The sequence below is a fragment of the Eptatretus burgeri genome, chromosome 7 (genome assembly GCF_056783735.1).
Source record: "Eptatretus burgeri isolate ZD-2024b chromosome 7, Ebu_testis_v1, whole genome shotgun sequence".
Taxonomy (NCBI): Eukaryota; Metazoa; Chordata; class Myxini; order Myxiniformes; family Myxinidae; genus Eptatretus; species Eptatretus burgeri.
The window spans coordinates 4,377,143-4,396,474 of NC_140967.1; the positions used below are offsets into that span (position 1 = coordinate 4,377,143).

At 45.3% G+C, this 19,332-nt stretch overlaps 2 protein-coding genes and 1 long non-coding RNA gene across 4 annotated transcripts in view; 1 reads left to right on the plus strand and 2 right to left on the minus strand.

Annotated features, from left to right (window-relative positions):
• LOC147022581 (uncharacterized) overlaps positions 1 to 7,715 on the minus strand; it is a 45,234-nt gene extending 37,519 nt beyond the window's left edge. For both annotated transcript variants that reach the window (XR_015059797.1, XR_015059796.1), the window contains exons 1-4: positions 7,439 to 7,715; positions 7,168 to 7,287; positions 4,154 to 4,257; positions 3,003 to 3,075 (exon numbers count right to left, since the gene is read on the minus strand). This is a non-coding gene — a long non-coding RNA (uncharacterized LOC147022581). The remainder of the gene's footprint in view (positions 1 to 3,002; positions 3,076 to 4,153; positions 4,258 to 7,167; positions 7,288 to 7,438) is intronic.
• Positions 7,716 to 14,681: 6,966 nt separating this feature from the next.
• LOC147022583 (fos-related antigen 2-like) lies at positions 14,682 to 16,586 on the plus strand. Its single transcript, XM_085887302.1, has 4 exons — positions 14,682 to 14,889; positions 15,243 to 15,416; positions 15,518 to 15,625; positions 15,752 to 16,586. The coding sequence occupies exons 1-4, from the start codon at positions 14,722 to 14,724 to the stop codon at positions 16,298 to 16,300; spliced, it is 999 nt and encodes a 332-aa protein (XP_085743428.1). The 5' UTR covers positions 14,682 to 14,721; the 3' UTR covers positions 16,301 to 16,586.
• A 1,249-nt stretch (positions 16,587 to 17,835) lies between these two features.
• The window catches only part of LOC147022584 (fos-related antigen 1-like), a 1,706-nt gene continuing 209 nt past the window's right edge, over positions 17,836 to 19,332 (minus strand). Inside the window, exons 2-4 of the mRNA XM_085887303.1 lie at positions 19,114 to 19,248; positions 18,849 to 18,956; positions 17,836 to 18,722 (exon numbers count right to left, since the gene is read on the minus strand). Coding sequence (XP_085743429.1) covers positions 18,147 to 18,722; positions 18,849 to 18,956; positions 19,114 to 19,248 — 819 coding nt within the window. The 3' untranslated portion in view covers positions 17,836 to 18,146. The remainder of the gene's footprint in view (positions 18,723 to 18,848; positions 18,957 to 19,113; positions 19,249 to 19,332) is intronic.

Here is a 19,332-nt window from a genome sequence, read left to right on the forward strand (position 1 = left end):
CCTGATCTCAGACGCATCGTCTTCAGAAATGCCATTTATGGAGGGGCAGCATATACCAGAGACGGACTTGACAAATCGCCACCATGACTTTGAGGAAGGAGCCTGGTTGGAGAGTTCAGCTGTGATATTTGCAATATTATGTTTTCTGGCTTTGCCTCCAGATGGGCATGTACTTGGTGCGAGACTTATGGAGTGATCTCAAGTTATCCTTCGTCAGATTTGCTTTCAAGATGGAAAAAGATGTTTAATACAAGGTCACCTTATTTCCTGCTTTTCTGATAGCTTCATCTCTTGTATTCATTCAGCACGTATCTCTCAATGGAACCTCTCATCTCCCTTCCTTACTTATCGTGGCTAAAGTGTCCAAAGTCAGTGTCCTAGGCCCATTCCTGTTCCTCGGATACATTTATGACATCTCCAATGCTCTGGTAAACCCTCTTCATTTTCACCGATGACTCCACATGATAGCATACAATTCCACATCCCAATGAAAGGCCTGGCACAAGTGGCTTCCCTCTGCCAACATGGAAAATATCAGATTCTGATGTTGCACTTGGAGCACGTGTATCAAACCAGACAAATCTCGCATTGTCCTCCGGTATGTCCGGAAGGATAGTCAAATAAACCCAGCGATCCATTTCCGCAATCAACCACTGGTAAAGTTCCATCTCTCAAACTTCTGGGACTCACTAACAAAGGAGATTTCACCGAGGCAAACCATATATCAAAGCTGGTTTCAAATACGACCTGCAGCCTGGGTGTGGTCAGTTGTGCAACGTCCTTCCTGAGTAAAAACAAAAACTTCTCAGCCTACAAGGCCTTTGTCCACAGCTCATTGGACTACTGCTCTTCCATCTGCCTGGTGCCCCCCGCCTCACATCCGCCATTCTTGGATGCTGTGGAATCCAAAGCTCTCGTCATTGGAGCAAAGAAGCAGGAGCACAAGGCCTGCTACCTTTTCATTGCACACAGTTTGGTGGCCTCCTTTTTTTTTTCTTTCTTTCTTTTTTTAACTGCCTCTCCTCTGCTCTTCTTTCTTCTGCTTCTTTATCCCTCCCAAGTCGCTTCAGGTGCCTCACATTCTTCCAGCAGCCTCTTCTTTTTGGAATTCCTAAAATCTTGGCTCACTTTTCACCAAAACATCTTGCTTGTTCCTCTTTTTTGAGTTGGCAGTCGACCACAACCTCAGGTCATCCTCCATCCTTACTTATGATCTTTTCTATCCTGATAACCCTCCCGTCCCTCTCTGTATGTTTGCAGGATGCTTTGTGTCTTTCCTCTTCTGTCACTTCCTGTTTGTTGCTCCCTTTGTGCTCACTTGTGCAACTGCCCCTCTGTCACGTCACCCTTCCATGAGCCTTGACTTTGTTGACCAATATCCTGGAATGGTACAGTATTGTGCCTGATCATCAATATTTGGTATAAAGAGGTTGTGAGGGCTGGCTATAAACAAAGACCTGTCTTTAGGCCATAGAGGTACGCACACTCGCCTCGAAGCTGTCTTGCCTGGGTTTAAATCTCATCCTAACCATAAACTGTCATCCTGGTGTTTCATAGGTCGGGTGATTCATCAATGTGTGTGCCGTCTCCCTCGAGTGGACGTGAAGCTGGGAGCCATGTCTGCCGACATTTGTTGCTGGACGTTATAGATCCCACGGATTCAAGGTTTTTCAACTTTTCAAGGCTAAGTTTTCCTGCTTCTCTGTGCAACCGCAGCCAACCCCACAAGAATGTAGCAGGACGTGCGGAGGTGTGTGAACCACCGACCAGGGTGGTTGTTGTAATAAACCACGAGGTGCAGCACAGAATCACAATGTCATGAATTCCTGCACTTTGTGAGAGTGTTGTTTGGTTCAACAGTTGAAATCCATTTAGTTAAAATAAGCCGCAGACAGTAACCACGTTCAGAAAGAAACGGAACGTTCCGGGTGGAGACGTTCTCTTCCATAAAAGTCCGGACTATCCCGTCTCTTGCTTCCTCCACTGCGTTTTCACAACCTCAGTTCATCACAGAGTTCAAGGCACAGAGTGTACGCCACACATGTATGAAGAGTGTGTGCTCAGGTGCAGCAGACAACAAGCAATGTTCGACAAGTTTCAGTGTGGTCATCGGCATGGTCATCCATCCATCGGGACCATACTCTGTGCAGAGCGTTGGTGCTGCCCAAGCAGTCTCCTTGGCTCGGCACAATCCTGGACGGGTCCCCACTCCGACACAGTATACCAGCAAGCTGGCACTCATTTTGCCGACCTCGGAAGGATGACAGGCAGAGTCAACCCCACCTGGGTATTAATTCAACAGCTGAGCGGGATTTGAACTCAGGACCCTGTGATCCCAAGCCCACCACCCTAACCATTCAGCCAACACCAGGTATGGTCATCGTCGGTGTTTTAAAGACGTAAGCTTCCGAAACGTTTGGAAAACGGTCAAAATGTGATACGCACGAAGCTGGAAACCACCACGATCCCTTTCAGGTTAACTGGTCCCAACACCATCAGATCTCGATGAAGCAGAATCGAGCCTGTTTGATGTCAGTACCTGTTGGAGGCTGATGGATCGTAGGTGATCTCAGTTGCTGGCATGTCTCATTTCTATTGCATCTCCTTTGGAGTTGAAACTAGTTACGATTGCAAGGGTGAGGATCCGATGATGCCTCGAGAATCAAGGTGTGTTACAGGTGTCCTGGGAAAATTCGATGTTCCTGCCTTTAGTGGCACAACGACACGCTTTCCATGTTTTACGTCAATCCGTGAACAAAGAGAACACCACTACCAATTGTTGTTGCCCAACTGAACGTCGTTTATGGCTCGCTCTCTGTGATGACCCAAATATAAACGTAATTACTCAACGATGCAAACAAGATGAGGAAAAGGGCTTTTCAAAACGATCAATCAACTAACACCTGTCCCTGCCCAGAATCGACAGCAAGGAGAACAATTACAGAGAAATCAAAATATACAGAGAATCATCCGAACTGGTACACGAGATGTTTTCAACTCACCTGGAACGTTCCAGGTGAGCTGATGAGATGACGCGTCGTCCGTCCGTCAACACTTGCAACTTCTTCTCTGAAACTAGACACACGATTTCGATGACACTTCACCACAAACCTTCATCACCCGTGATGTACCAAAGTCTGTTCACGACATTTAAAAAAAGTGGGGTCTAAGTGGGTTTATGGGTGGGGGTGGGGGTGGGGAGGAGGGTTTATGGGTGGGGGTGGGGGTGGGGAGGAGGGTTTGCCCCTCAAAACATGTGTTTGTTGTAACATTGGTTCACATTGGTACATTTTGTTGATTCCATCCCACGTTGACTTCCTCCTCAACATCATCATTCTACCAGGTGACTGCCCAGGGGTTTTGCCCCTATTCACCTCGTGTGTACAAGACCTTCGTTTGTTGAGAAATAAATGACAGAGGGTCGGGATTAATATGATCCTAATGGGAAACAACGAGAGAAAGAACAAGTTGCTGAATGGGCCAAGAAGTCGCGATGGAACACTGCTGGGAAGGTAGTCCGATGGGCTTCGAACCCAGATGGCAGTGGTAGGGCCTTTGTAAGCCTCTGGGTTCTCATTCTGATTCTGATGTACCACACGCTGTTTCTTGGTAGGTGTTTTAATGGGTGGTTTGGCATTGCCTTCCCAACAGTGAGCAGGAGTTTGTGGTTTGTTTAGCGTGCCGGCGATAGCTTGCCTACTCTTCATGAAGAATACCATTGGATGTTTAACATCCTGGACGACAGTTGAACGTCCATCCGAGAGACGACACACGCACCGATGAATCACTCTGCCTGTGAAACACCGGGATGACAGTTTATAGCTGAGTCGGGATTCGAACCCAGACGAGACAGCTTCGAGGTGAGCGTGCGGACTTCGAGGACATCCTGCCAGCCCGGGTTCTGGTTACATGGGGGTTTTCACGGTAATCAATCTGATGGCGGAAGAGATGAATGGTTCAAAATAGTTTGAATTTTTTTAACGTTCTTGCATAACGTCTCGTCCTCTGGCTACGTGCTCCCTCGCATGTATGGATTTGGACATTCCAGGCTTGCTTTGCGTACAGGGTGCAAATCAGGACATTTCCCGGGATTACACAAATCGTACGGTACACGACCAAATCCAACCACAACACCGTGCTGCTGTGAGCTCACCAGGGTTCATGGAGAAGCGGATGGAATGGCCGTTTTGGTCCTTCTGGATGTGGACGGGTACTCCGTCCATCTCCATCTCATCAGAACATTGAAAGTGAAAATTCCTGGGAAACACGAAACACATCCCACATAGGAAGAACCCGCGAACATTTTATTTACACGACATTCCAAGGTTTCACTTCCAACATCGACAGGGAAAGTCGCTTTGGATTTCAGGCCCGAACACGATCCAGAGGGTGGATGAAAGAGAGTCTGACAGCTGATTAATGAGTCACTCACTTACAGGTGGAGTCTGGAGTTGTAGAGGTATGAAAGTAAAACACACATCACATACACACAAACACACACATTCACACGACATACAAAAACACCATGTACACACACACACACACACACACACACACACACACACACACACACACACACACACACACACACACACACACACACACACACACACACACACACACACACACACACACACACACACCATGTACACTACATACACACATTCACACTACACACACAAACACCATGTACACACACACACACACACACACAAACACCATGTACACTACATACACACATTCACACGACATACAAAAACACCATGTACACACACACACACACACACACACACACACACACACACACACACACACACACACACACACCATGTACACTACATACACACAAACACCATGTATACTACATACACACATTCACACTACACACACAAACACCATGTACACTACAAACACATTCACAGTACACACACACAAACACCATGTACACACACACACACACACACACACTCACACTACATACACAAACACCATGTACACTACATACACACATTCACACTACACACACACAAACACCATGTACACTACATACACACATTCACACTACACACACACAAACACCATGTACACTACATACACACAAACACCATGTACACTACATACACACATTCACACTACACACACACAAACACCATGTACACTACATACACACATTCACACTACACACACACAAACACCATGTACACTACATACACACATTCACACTACACACACACACAAACACCATGTACACTACATACACAAATTCACACTACACACACACAAACACCATGTACACTACATACACACATTCACACTACACACACACACACACAAACACCATGTACACTACATACACAAATTCACACTACACACACACAAACACCATGTACACTACATACACAAATTCACACTACACACACACACACACCATGTACACGACATACACACATTCACACTACACACACACAAACACCATGTACACTACATACACACATTCACACTACACACACACAAACACCATGTACACACACACACACACACTCACACTACATACACAAACACCATGTACACACACAAACATTCACACTACACACACACAAACACCATGTACACTACATACACACTACACACTACACACACACAAACACCATGTACACTACATACACAAATTCACACTACACACACACAAACACCATGTACACTACATACACACATTCACACTACACACACACACACAAACACCATGTACACTACATACACAAATTCACACTACACACACACAAACACCATGTACACTACATACACAAATTCACACTACACACACACACACACCATGTACACGACATACACACATTCACACTACACACACACAAACACCATGTACACTACATACACACATTCACACTACACACACACAAACACCATGTACACACACACACACACTCACACTACACACACACAAACACCATGTACACTACATACACAAATTCACACTACACACACACAAACACCATGTACACTACATACACAAATTCACACTACACACACACACACACCATGTACACTACATACACACATTCACACTACACACACAAATTCACACTACACACACACAAACATCATGTACACTACATACACAAATTCACACCACACACACAAACACCATGTACACACACACACACACACACACACACACACTCACACTACATACACAAATTCACACTACACACACACACCATGTACACTACATACACACATTCACACTACACACACAAATTCACACTACACACACACATACGCCATGTACAGTACATACACAAATTCACACTACACACACACAAACACCATGTACACTACATACACAAATTCACACTACACACACACAAACACCATGTACACACACACACACACTCACACTACATACACAAACACCATGTACACACACAAACATTCACACTACACACACACAAACATTCACACTACACACACACAAACATTCACACTACACACACACAAACACCATGTACACACACACATTCACATGTAAACTTTATAAGTGCTCCTCACTGTCCCGTACAAACGTTTCCTTGTTTTCTCGTTACATCTTTAACCTTTGTACATTATCAGTATTTCCCATCATAAATATTCCACATTCTGTGACCAACATCGATCCTCATGAATGGCGGGAAACCCTCACGTTGCCATGACAACCTTCAACATCGATCCTCATGGATGGCGGGAAACCCTCACGTTGCCATGACAACCTGCAACATCGCCAATAGCCACAGGAGTTATTTTTCGAAGTTAACGCCGTACAGAAGTTCTCACAAATGGTTAACACCATAAAACATACCGGCCTTAAATCCGTACACCGCAAATCAGTGTGAAGCTCGTGAAGGCCCCGCGGTGCTGTGTGTTGTCCCGTGAGAGAACATGGTGAACACAACGTGTGGTCGAGGGGTAAAATGGGGGATAAATCAGAATAACCATTTCATAGTCCATCACATGTTACCTTAAACGTTAATCCAGCACGAGGCTTTGGTCACACGGACTACCTCAACAACAACGATCTTCAAAACAACCACAACTACCACAACTCTAACACCGCAGACCCTCCCCATACCAAGGGGCTTCGTTCTTAAAAACCCCGTGTTGGGCACAACGTACCTCGTGTTGTTTGGGATTTGGGAACCTTGTGCACACAAACAGACAGAGTCCCCGGAGTTCAGTTATTTCGATAAGTGTGTTTATAGGTAGAATCCATCCCCTATGTCTCATTGGAATTTCCTGTGTGCGACACGAGTTATATTTTTTCGTTAGGTTTTTACAACAACTACAACAACAACAACAACAACAACAACAACAACAACAACAACAACAACAACAACAACAACAACAACGCCACCGTCCCTCACTCGACGCGGTCGCCATTGCCCACTTGTTTTTGCCTGAGGACGTGGGTGGAGCCTCCGTCGCTTCAGATCGAGGTTCTGCTCCAAGCAAGGTTGTGACAACTGATTAGATTTTGGTAACTATCCAGATCCGGCTCTGAGAATCTTTAAAGTGATTCTTCATCATTGAGAGATAGGGCCAAAAACGGTATATCGCACGATATCTCAAAAATGTATTGGGACTGATATGTTCTCATGGATCAGGCATTACATGGTGGAGGTAAGCACTCCACCTAGTGCCCTTCTAGTTTTCTGTTTGTAGACCTCCTTGTAACATTTCAGGACATTCTCCATCTTCCTCCACACCTTGCGATTTCTCATGCGGTCGGGATCATGTTCATAATGAACGACTCGCTCAGAAGGTTGGAGCACGAATGACTTGCTCAGATTGACGGAGCATGAGTGACTCGCTCAGGATGATTAAGCATGAACCACTCGCTCAGAATAACGTGGTGCGGCAAAAGTGCCTGCAGTGAGGGAACGATTTGTTCAGTCTGACATGGCGTGGTTGTCGTTGTTGTTGTTGTTGTTGTTGTTGTTGCTGTTGAATTAAATCCACACTACAGCAAAAACGCATTATCAGAACACGCTCTCCCTTGTGGTAACTGCCGACTGTGCATCCCGATCTGGACACGAACTGTACCGCTGTCAACTTTGCAAGCGGCTGAAGCACTCAAGCAAGCAGCCCAAATTAAATGGTTGATAAGGATGGCTGGCTTGGTGATAGCGATGTCCGAATGTCCGAATTAGACAAATGAACACTTTAATGGAGTCGCAACTGCTGCAAAGTTCAACTCTGTAGCTTAAATTTTGTAACTCTGCTTTGTTTAAAGAGCAGGTTGCGAATCACCAAACATGTTCTGAAAATTTATCAATATGATTATATGTGCATTAAATAGTTCGATGCAAACTATTGTGGTTGCCTAACTATTGGGAAAATTAATGAAATTTAACTCCAAAGTTGTTATTTCTCAAGGTTGTTGAAAAAGAAGCCGTGTGCCATATATGGATGGTGACGTCACGTTCTCCAAAACAAAGCGGAAGCTCGCTCTTTCATTGAAGAAGTGTCCAGTTGAGCGGGCCGTTCTTTTGCTTTTTTGAGCTTGCAACTGTCTATATTATCCTTTTTTATTTTGAATTATTGTAGAACAAAGTTATTTGGATATTTGTACATCATGCCTCATACGTGTGTCGTCATGTTTTGCGAAAATCACTGGAAAACGGGTAATCGCTCCCACCGATTCCCGAAGGAATCAAACATTCACCGGCAGTGGATAAGATTTGTACAAACAAAACGGGCGAATTTTCCCTGCCTTTTAAACTTTTAAACAATATCTTTGTGGAAAAAGCGCTGCGGCCTAACATATCGTCAAGGTGCCCTAGGCCCTGTGCGCCATCGAACATAAACCTTATAAAATATCGGAATTTTACAAACTTCACAACTACCGAGTGTTAAGCATCCTAAGCGACTGCAAAAACCGAAAACAGAATTTGAATTGACTTTAAAACGAACCCGCAATGTCGATCGAAGCAAAAATCTCAATTCACCACAGGAATTCACGGCATTATTTAAAATTATTTAGTCAAAGTCACAAAACCGTAATATTCAGCCATCCACGAACAATCTTTACATAATCCGACAGCGTAACAAGTCAGGCACGTGATGATAACCTTTATTGGGATGAAAAATGATTTTTAAACCTCATCTTTGTGGAAAAAGCGCCGCGGCCTTGATCTAGCCAAGGCGCCCGCGGCCATACGCGCCAGGTGCCCTCAACTTGAAACATTCATAACTCGACGAATAAAAGCTCAAATTGCACCAAACTTACCTTATTCTTGCGAGCTCGCATTCCCTGTTAGTGGGTGAACAATCCAATGCTTGGCGAATTCTGCTTCGCAATGATAGGAAGAGCCGACATTGAAGGATCAAAAAGCGACGTCGCTCTTGACGCTTGGCCGCCACACGCCAGTTATCTCTGTGGTAACTTTTCTGACACCTCTTGCTTAAAACCCAAAAAGTCAAAAGGATCGCGAGGCCACGCTTTCACGGTCTGTATTCGTACTGAAAATCAAGATAAAGCGAGCTTTCGCCCTTCTGCTCCACGGGAGGTTTCCGTCCTCCCTGAGCTGGCAGTCAGTCCTGCCACTTGTACACGAAATAGGCCGTTTTCTTGCACTTGCAAGTGGCTCAAATTTATATGGCTCAGGGCCAGAAACTCCATAGTATAAATTCCCATCATCCTCCGACTCGTCAATATCGGAATGAAAACACTCAATTTCATCGCCGCTGAAATCACTCTCTGATTCGCATCTCGCCATTGTTCACACGCTGTTTCCGAATGTTCACAAAGTTTTCGGAGAACGTGACGTCATCGCATCTTCGGTAACTTCCGAACTGTTTTTCGATCACTGACAAAGGTTTTGACTTAAATGTTAATTTCAGCATATTTTGAGTTTCAAATGTAAGAAAATAATTGCCCAACGATTATTAATGTGCTGACAACCTTTGAATCACGCGAAGTCATCAGCGACCCAAAACCTGCTCTTTAAGAGAATTCTAGAAGTTATAGCATGTGTGGAAATGAAATAAAGCCACAAACGCTGATGTCACCGGGTGTTTATAAGCATTGCGATATACCCAGCGATTTGTAGCTACGATGAGCAGGCATTCGATAATATGAGTGAGGAATGTGAGAAAAGTGAAAAAAGAAAAACTTTATCCTTAAGAAATCGTTGTGGCCAAATGAAGGCATAGTTGAGCAGGCCAACAAACATCTTGGCTTCAGACCTCAGCGACATAACCCTGGATACGCCTTAAGACCCCAAAGAGAGCGGTGGCCAAGGATGCGCCTGATAAAGGATATAATTACATATGGCCGTTAATTATCTTCAAAAGGGGTGTTTTAATTAACCCAAACACCCAAATTTCACTCTTGCACTTCCTTCGAGTTCCCAAGGTATGCATGCAAAGTTTCAGGCTGCTTGGTTTTAGTTTTGGAATTATGGAGGAGACACACTGACACACACTGACACACACTGACACACACTGACACACACTGACACACACTGACACACACTGACACACACTGACACACACTGACACACACACACACACACACACACACACACACACACACACACACACACACTAACATTTATTTGTATAAATTTGCTCATCCCTTTATTTGGGTGGTGTATAATGCCACAGATCGCTGCTGAGATCGTCCCGAAAATAATAATAATTTCTGCCGCTACTCCACTGCCCTCGAACCCATCCAGGCGCAGCCAAGTGAGCCTTCCAGAAAAATTTCTGCAAGAATTCACTACTCCCTCGACCACTCGAATAAGCAAAGAGCATTAGGAGGAACTTAGATTGTGTGTGTGTGTGTGTGTGTGTGTGTGTGTGTGTGTGTGTGTGTGTGTGTGTGTGTGTGTGTGTGTGTGTGTGTCGGTCGTTGGTTATCTCCATGTGAGGGTTGCAGAAGGTGGAACGGAGTCCTCCCAGGTCTCAAAGTATCCACCTTCATGTGTGTGTGCATGTATGTACGTGTGTGCGTGTCTGGATGCTAAACTTTGCGTACCCTTCTTTTGGGGGTTGGGGGGGGGATTCTGAAGATGGACTTACCCTCATGTTGGGGAGTGAGGGGGTGCTACAGATCATCTTACCCTCCTGTTAGCTGAAGTTACAGTGCTCTCATACCATTGTGCAATGTTTGGACAATTTTGTTGACCAATTTCTCCCCTCACTGAGAATCCTCTCATTTCTTGGACTGTATTATTCGTTGCAAATAATTAATGAAACGTAATCCATCACTTTATATTTATTATAATCCTCTGTGTTGTGTTGAGTTGTGTACACCCATCATTTTGATGGGCTTTTTCCCCTCGTCTATGATATGAGTCTTGTGTTTTGTCTACGTGCTGGTTGGCATGGATCACCCTTGATCTCTTTCACTGCACCATCTACAGGTAGTGGACAAAAAAAATGGAAACACCTTGGAAAATGAGGAACACCAAGTATTTTGAAAGCAACTGCTTCCACACTGGTGTGGCCCACACAGATAATGAAGCAAATAACATCCCAGCATGCTTAGGGTCATATATAAAAAATTGACCACTGGAGCTTTAGCTTTTCTGGGCCCTGGCCTAAAGTTGCAATCCAAATTTGGTAGCATTCTGACTGGTAGGTGTGGAGTAGAAGGTTTTTGAAGGAATTTACGCGATTTTTTTCCCCCCAACAATGTACTATGTCCGCCATTTTGACACTTATGTTCATGTGATTGGCATGACCTCCACATTTTAACATCCCTACCCAGTCCTAATGTTGTAACCCAAATTTGGTGGCATTCTGTTTGGTGTGTCTGGAGACGAAGATTTTTGAAGGAATTCCCACAATTTTCCCAAAAATTGATGAAATAGGCCATTTTGACACACTTCCAGGAACGTGATCGGAATGACCTCCACAATTTAACATCCCTACGCAGGGCTAATGTTGTTACACAAATTTGGTAGCATTCTGACTGGTGCGTCTGGAGGAGATTTTTGAAGGAATTTTCACGACCGCAATTTTGACACACTTCTAGTCATGTGATCAGGAAGGCCTCCACAATTTAACATCAGGACCGAGTCCTAATGTTGAAGCCCAAATTTGGTAGCATTCTTACTGGTGGCTCTGGAGAAGATTTTTGAAGAAATGTATTAAGTCGGCCATTTTGACCTACTTAAAGTCATGTGACTGGAACAAGCTTTGCAATCCTTGTTTCCAGTCGGGAGAGGAACGTTGCTGCCAAATTTCAGCCGGATCGACCCAGCGGTTTGGCCAGAGAAGTCGAAATAGGAGATGGCTGGCTGGATGGTTCGTGAATCTGGAATTTCAATTCCAGATCAGCTAAAAATGCTACGCAGGCCTGGTGGTCTATATAATCATGGTTAGCATGGCTATAAAAGGTGACCTCGGTGACTTTGAAAGAGGGGTGATTGATGGGGTGCGCTTAGCAGGGACTTCGCTGTCAAAGACAGGTCAACTTGCTGATGTTTCATGAGCAACAGTGTCTAACGTGATGTTGGCATAGAACTCCAAGGGAAAGACATCATCAGAAAAGAGCAACAGTGGGCAGAAGCGCATACTCCAGGATCGTGATGGCTGTGGATTAATTTGAAGTGCAAGACAAAGCAGGCAAGCTACTGCAAATCGATTCACTGTAAATTTAAACTGGGGCATGAGCAATTTCATCCGAAACAGTCCATCGAAAACACCACAAAGCGAGATACCATAGTCGGGTTGTTGTGCACAAACCGGTTATCACACCTGGCAATGCACATTTGTGAGTCCAGTGATGAAAAGAGCACAGGCATTGGACTACCGAGTAGTGAAGAAATGTGAAATGGCCAGATGAATCATCCTTCACCATGTTCTCAACAAACGGAGAAGTGCATGTGTGGTGCCAAGCTGAAGAACTGCACAACCCTGAGTGCTTGGTTCCAACAGTGAATGGTTCTGATGGTTCTGTAATGTTGTGAGGCAAAATTTTCCTGGCATGGCTTGGGTGCAATCATTCCCCTAGATGGCCTAGAAGGCAAGGTGAATGCCAATCACGACTTAATGGCACTGAGTGATTATCTTCACCCCATGTTGTGGCATTTCTTTCCTGCCAGAGGTGAGGGGGGGGGGGTGTTTTCCAGGATTACAAGGCCACCATCCACAGAGCACGTGTGGTTGCCCAATGGGTTGATGAGCATGACACTGATGTTATCCATATGTCATGGTCTTCTCATTCACTAGTTTTGAACCCAATTGAGCATTTATGGGATATTCTGGAATGCCGCTTGAGACAGTGTTTTCCACCTCCTGTCAAACAGGTGTGAGTTGATCAGTCCAAGTATAATCGTATACGCTTCATACATGTGTATGGTCAGATAGGTATACGTGTACTTCTGTACTTTCTAGGTGAAAAAGGACTGCATTTTCGAACTCAGTGGGGTCGATTTACTCTAAGAAATGTTTAGACGGACGACAAATTAATTATAGATTAGAAAATATCGAAATGAGTAGGATTAGTTACTCAACTCCAGTAATGATAAATCTTGTTTTAGGTCATATTTTCTAAATGGTAGTGAGTTCAATGTCGGTGCAGTCATTTCTTGGAGTAAATAGACCCCATTGAGTTCGAAAATCCATTCCATTTCCACCTCGGACATCCAGAAGTACCCGTAATCGTACCTGACCATACCCTGATTTAACCAACTCATAAAACTAAAAGTTGTCATATGGAGCGACCTCTAAATCACCTCCGATGAACTTAAATTTTTTTTATCCTTGTTATTGAATCATAGTGGAATAATTTAAGGCTTGTGGAGACAACATCTGAATTTTTAAATTTTTTTTTGCTGTTTTTGGACCACCCTAATATATATATATATATATATATATATATATATATATATATATATATATATATATATATATATATATATATATATATATATATATATATATTGTGACAACCATTACATATTTGTTCCAGCGTAATTTTACATATGGCATAAAATGATCACGTGATGGTAAACCGAGTAAATGGTTGAACAGGGGAGAGATGTCCAAGGACGGGGCCAAAGGGCCATGAGTTTCCCACTTCTTGATCATTGCAGTATTTATATCTTTGGCCATTATTGGTGCATATCTCGTCAAACTCCGATAACAATGGACAGAAAGTGAGACTGTTAAAAGTGGACAATGGAGTCTCATAATTATGCAAAGAACAAGCCGTTAAAAGCTCTCTGCACGTCGTTCTATAACGAGCACACGTCAAATGGAGAGGCGTGGAAAAGTACAGGGTGGGAGCCGGAAGGATATATCCAATTTTGGAAAAGCCATCGGGATTCCATGTACGTCACGTAACACACCCAGCGGATGAACCCCAAATATGGGCATCAACGGAAGTCGATGTCCGAACACGCAGCGCTTGCCAATCGGGTTCGTGTTGGAATTGGCAACACAACCATTTGCGACGTCGTTCCCTGGATTAACGTCTTTCTATGTTGAAGTGTAAGCGGTGTTTTTTTTTTTTAAAAAAAACCTATCCTCGGTTTAAAGTCGACATCAAAGATTTCCAACTCGTACCTATCCGCGTCGATTTCCCCCCTCGGGTGTTTCCAACGTTTTCGAATGACGTCAGCGTGACGCACGTTCTAGGCCCCGCCCCCGCGACGACGTATTTATAAGGACGCGTGTCAGAGCGAGGCCGTTTCTCCATTTGAAGGGGGTGTGTGGATGAGTCGGTGTGCACGCCGTGCTTGCACAATGTACCACGATGGTTCCGGCGAACAGGACACGCTGTCCTGCTGCAGTGCTTCCTCTTCTGAGTACATGAGTCTGTCTTCGGTGGATTCGCACCTGTTCTCCGCAAGTCCCGTCAACAACTTCGCCAGCCCTTCCACGGTGAGATTTTACAGCAGGTAGACAGGTATTGTGAAATACAGTCATGACGTTTTAAGCGATATGTGAGATGAAACGTTGACCGTAGGGAGAGACACGACCATTGGTCGACCGATATAATTTGTGATGTGTGCTCTTGTTGATTGGTTAGTCCTATTCATTGGTCATCGATTGCAAATTAGCACCTGTTCGTTGGAATAGCGATGGGTTAACGTCACGACGATGCAAAACTTTGAGGTTAATGAAGAGTGGGTCTTGATTGCTTTGTTCGAGGTAACATGACCGTTATGGCGCTGATGTTTGAATGTTCCACGCTCTGTTTGATAAACCACGACCTGAACCGGATATCTCCGCAGGGTTACTGTCTTGGGGGCACGTTCGTGCCGACGGTGACGGAAATCAGCCGCAGCCCAGAACTACAATGGTTGGAGCGGGCGAGTAGCGTGACCAGGCTTGCTGAGCAGTCGAGACCCTGCGACGCGTATGCCGTACCACGAGGTGCAGGGAGACGAAGGAAGCGAGATGAACAGGTACGTGGACATCGATCAAGGTCTCTGAATGCTTGCACACCTTCACGTGTGAGGCTGTTTATGGATCTGACCTTGATCGTTTTCCCCACCCCGGCGAACAGTTGAATCCGGAGGAGGATGCAAGACGTCATATTCGGCGAGAGCGTAACAAGCAAGCAGCTGCTCGGTGCAGGATGAGACGTCGAGAGCTCACCGATTCGCTCGAGAGGGTAAGGAAGGATGATTTTCACTTGAAAGGGTCGGTTCGTGAGAGGGTCCAGCCGGTAACATCAGGTTGAATCTTAAAGTACTTCTTGGTTATCGCTAGTTTTGAAAGCTGTTCTCTCTGCCTCCAGGAGACCTCCAAGCTTGCACAGGAGCAGGAGAAACTGCGGGAGCACATCGTGACTCTGCAGAAAGAGAAAGAGCAGTTGGAGCTCCTGCTCTCATCTCACGAGTTTTCTTGCTCTTTGCCTCCTGAGCCAGACCAAAACGTACCTGCGGAGACTCTGCTCCCTCAAGCTGGCGCCGTGCACTTGGCGGCAGAGGTGACGCAGTCGATGGGTCGTCGTCCGCCCCTTCAAATCAAACTGGAACCAGTGAGCCCCCAATCAGAGCTCATGGACAATGAGCCCATGTCAGAAATGGATTTCGTTCCAGGCAAAATGAGCATGCAGGAGTGGCCCGAGGACTTGCACACACCCATCATCGTGACCAGCACGCCCAGGAGCATGCCCGCTTCGGGCAGCTCACTCATCTTCACCTATCCCAACATTGGTTCCTTCACCGACCAATTATACGATCCTTGTACGAGCTGTAGTACCGCCCTTCGCCGGGTTGGAAATGGGAGTTGCAGTGATATGGTTGAGGAAGCTCTACTGTCTCCAACGTTACTCTCGCTATGATTGCTGCCATTTCCCTCTCGATGGGATTCAGAGACTTTGCAGTCTTACTGTTAAACCGTATAAAGCTTCCATTGTGGTTAAACCGAATCGTGGTACTCTTGATGTCTACCTGTGAGGTACAATGTGATGTTTCTCTCACTGATATCTAATTATCGTGTTTGGTGATGCTTTGTGATGAACAGTGAACTTTGACCTTTATCAATTTTGAATGTACAAATGAATATTATTTATTTTATTTTCTCTTATTTTTCCACCAGTGTGATATGTAATAAATTATTGAAAAACATTTGTTGTCTTTGTGTAGTGAGTAGGGGTAAGCATTGCAGGTGAGGGATGAAGGTAGTTTGGGAGACCCCACCTTGTGCCAACGTATGTTCAAACCAAGCTTGTGTAAGTTTTATGGTCGAGCCGCACAGGACAAGGTCGTTAAGAGTAGGGAACAATCAACAAAGTACGTGTGAGTTGACATTATGAATGAGGATGCTCAGATTTGCATAAAACCCCCAAATGGTAGTTTGTAAACAGGTTCATGTAGTCATCTACCTCGTGCTGCTGGGTTAACAGTGCAGTGATGTTCCCTCCACCATTGGCTTCTCAAAACAAAATTCAACCTGATGTCAGCCACAATGGAGGTAAAAACATGGCAAGTATTAAAAAAATAATTCCACAATGACCATATTTGGTATGTCACCGGTATCGTTCGAACTTCATCAGCAGACTTATCTACCGCACTCAAAATATCAAACGAGCAGCCTCTGCAACGACTACTCCAATGTACCCAATTTGCAGTTTGGGGTGGGTGGGTGGGGTGACCAAGGAATTTATTTGGCAGGCTTTCACGAACTCGATGGCCAGGCCTAATGCTTGACTGAAGGTGGCAAAAATTTGAAATTCGTTTGACTCAGACAGCATACGGCGATTTGTCCCCACCACATTTCCACAGGGCACTCAAAGTCCATCAACAACCCCCTTCTGCTAAAACTACCAAAATCACGAATCACTGCTCACCTTCACTCTTTCATTCCTCTTTTTTTTTTTCCCCACCTTTGGAATAAACTCCCTCACTCTATTCAATCCCATTCTTCCCTCCAGGCCTTCAAAACATCTGTTCACCATCTCATATCTTCCCCCATCCAAATCCTCGATCTTTTCTACCCCCATTAATCCACCCCAAACCCACCCCCTGCTTTCCTTGTATTTCCTACCCCATCCCTCTCCCTTCCACAGATCTCCTGTCTGTTCCTCAGTTTTGTCCTTCCCACTCTCCTTGTCTCATGCCCCCCTTGCTGTGCGTTAGCTTCATACGAGCCTCAACAATGCATACAATTTTCTTTGTTGAAACTCACCAACCTTTCGTGAAAGTAACTCTGATCATCCAAATCATGCCAGCAGATAGGACAACCAGCTCAACATCATTGTGTGGGGACATTGCACCGAACACACAAATCAAAGGCAAGTGTGAAAACTATACCCTCCTGGGGAAGACCAGCCAGGCTCTGCCAGAGATATTACCAATAATGCAATGCAGCAGACAGTTTTTAAAAAAATGGAAGACAAGATTTAATAAATAAAACCAATCAGTGGAAACTTTTCCAGGGAGCATCAGAGCTGATCGGAAGAACATGTCAACAACCAAAATGTGCAAATCCATCCCCGAGCAAACCACTCTCAAACAGTTTGTGTAAAGTCAAGCACAGAGCAATCCTCCAGGAGAATCATCAAAACACGAGCACCAGTTTACAGGCACTCACAAACGAATGTAATACTGTCAAAAAGGTCCAACTACAATTCATCACAGCAGCATTCACAGTAAATAAATAAATACATCTCATCCATGGAAACACATTCAGAGGGACAGCAATGCGTGAAATGAAAGAGCAGGGGATAATAGGGACGGAGACAGCGCCACATCCGCGGCGAAGTCGCTCGTGCTGCTGAAGGGTCGCAGCATGGACCCCGGCGAAGGCTCGCAAGGATGATCGAAAGAGCTCATGCTGGGGAAGGTGAACACTGACGAACCGCCCAGAGCCGGAATATTTGGCGTGCTGGTCACCACGATGGGAGTATGCAAATCCTCGAGCCAATCATGCCCGATCTTGTCCAGGCAAGCATCCTGGCGGTAATCGGTCTGGTACACCGTGGACCCTCCTGGGAGATTTGGCTCGAGCTTGATGGTCACTGGTAACGAGCAGTGAGTCATCGCAGCTTGAGCAGACAGCGACTCCTCCCTGAGGCAGGTGGGCTGTGGCGTCTGAGTTGCTAAGCTGGACGTCATGGAGGGCACGTTTTGGTCGTGCTCCAGTGGGACGCAGCAAGATCGCTTGTGGGATGCAAGGAGAAATTCCAATTGCTCCTTCTCCTTCTGCAGCTCCATGATGTCCATGCACAGGTTGTCCTGTTCTTTCGCAAGCTTCATCGTCTCCTGGAGACACAGAACGGCCTGAGGATTAGTTGGGGTTTTCTATCGAAATCAGTCAATTGAATGAATGAATGAATGAATGAATCATCCAATTAAATAAAGACAGAAAGAGAGAGTGATCATGCTTACAGATTCAAGGTGCTCGGTCAGGTGACGTCGGTTGTTGCGGATCTTCGCAGCTGCAAGTCTGTTCCGCTCTCGGCGAATCCGACGCCGTTCCGAGTCCTCAGGACTCACCTGCAGGTGAAACATCAACGTCACTCAACTACCTTCCCTGACCAGTTCTTTGTTCACCACGAACACTCACATCATAATTAATTAATTATTCAAAGCAAACACACACAATTCCATTTAATTAAATCCTCCGTTCCAAAATACAGGTCACGTGACGCACCTGTTCGTCCTTTACCACGCGACCCCCCGTCCGCCGGGACGCGGGTTGTTCGTACGGATGACAGGAGGGCTTCCTGTCGGACAACTGCTCCGACATGCACGGACTCCCCACAATCCTCTTCGGGTGAACGTGACACTGCAGACACGGCGCAGACAGCACGGGTATCACGACATGCACCGGATATCATGCGCCCATGCCCTCAAAGTTCAACCAACCACA

Excerpts from the sequence above, each read along its gene's own strand:
- LOC147022583 (XM_085887302.1), top strand. The coding sequence starts at position 14,722 with ATGAGTCGGTGTGCACGCCGTGCTTGCACAATGTACCACGATGGTTCC. Across the intron at positions 14,890-15,242 it reads ACTTCGCCAGCCCTTCCACG|GGTTACTGTCTTGGGGGCAC; the intron begins GTGAGATTTTAC and ends ATATCTCCGCAG. Across the intron at positions 15,417-15,517 it reads GAAGGAAGCGAGATGAACAG|TTGAATCCGGAGGAGGATGC; the intron begins GTACGTGGACAT and ends CCCGGCGAACAG.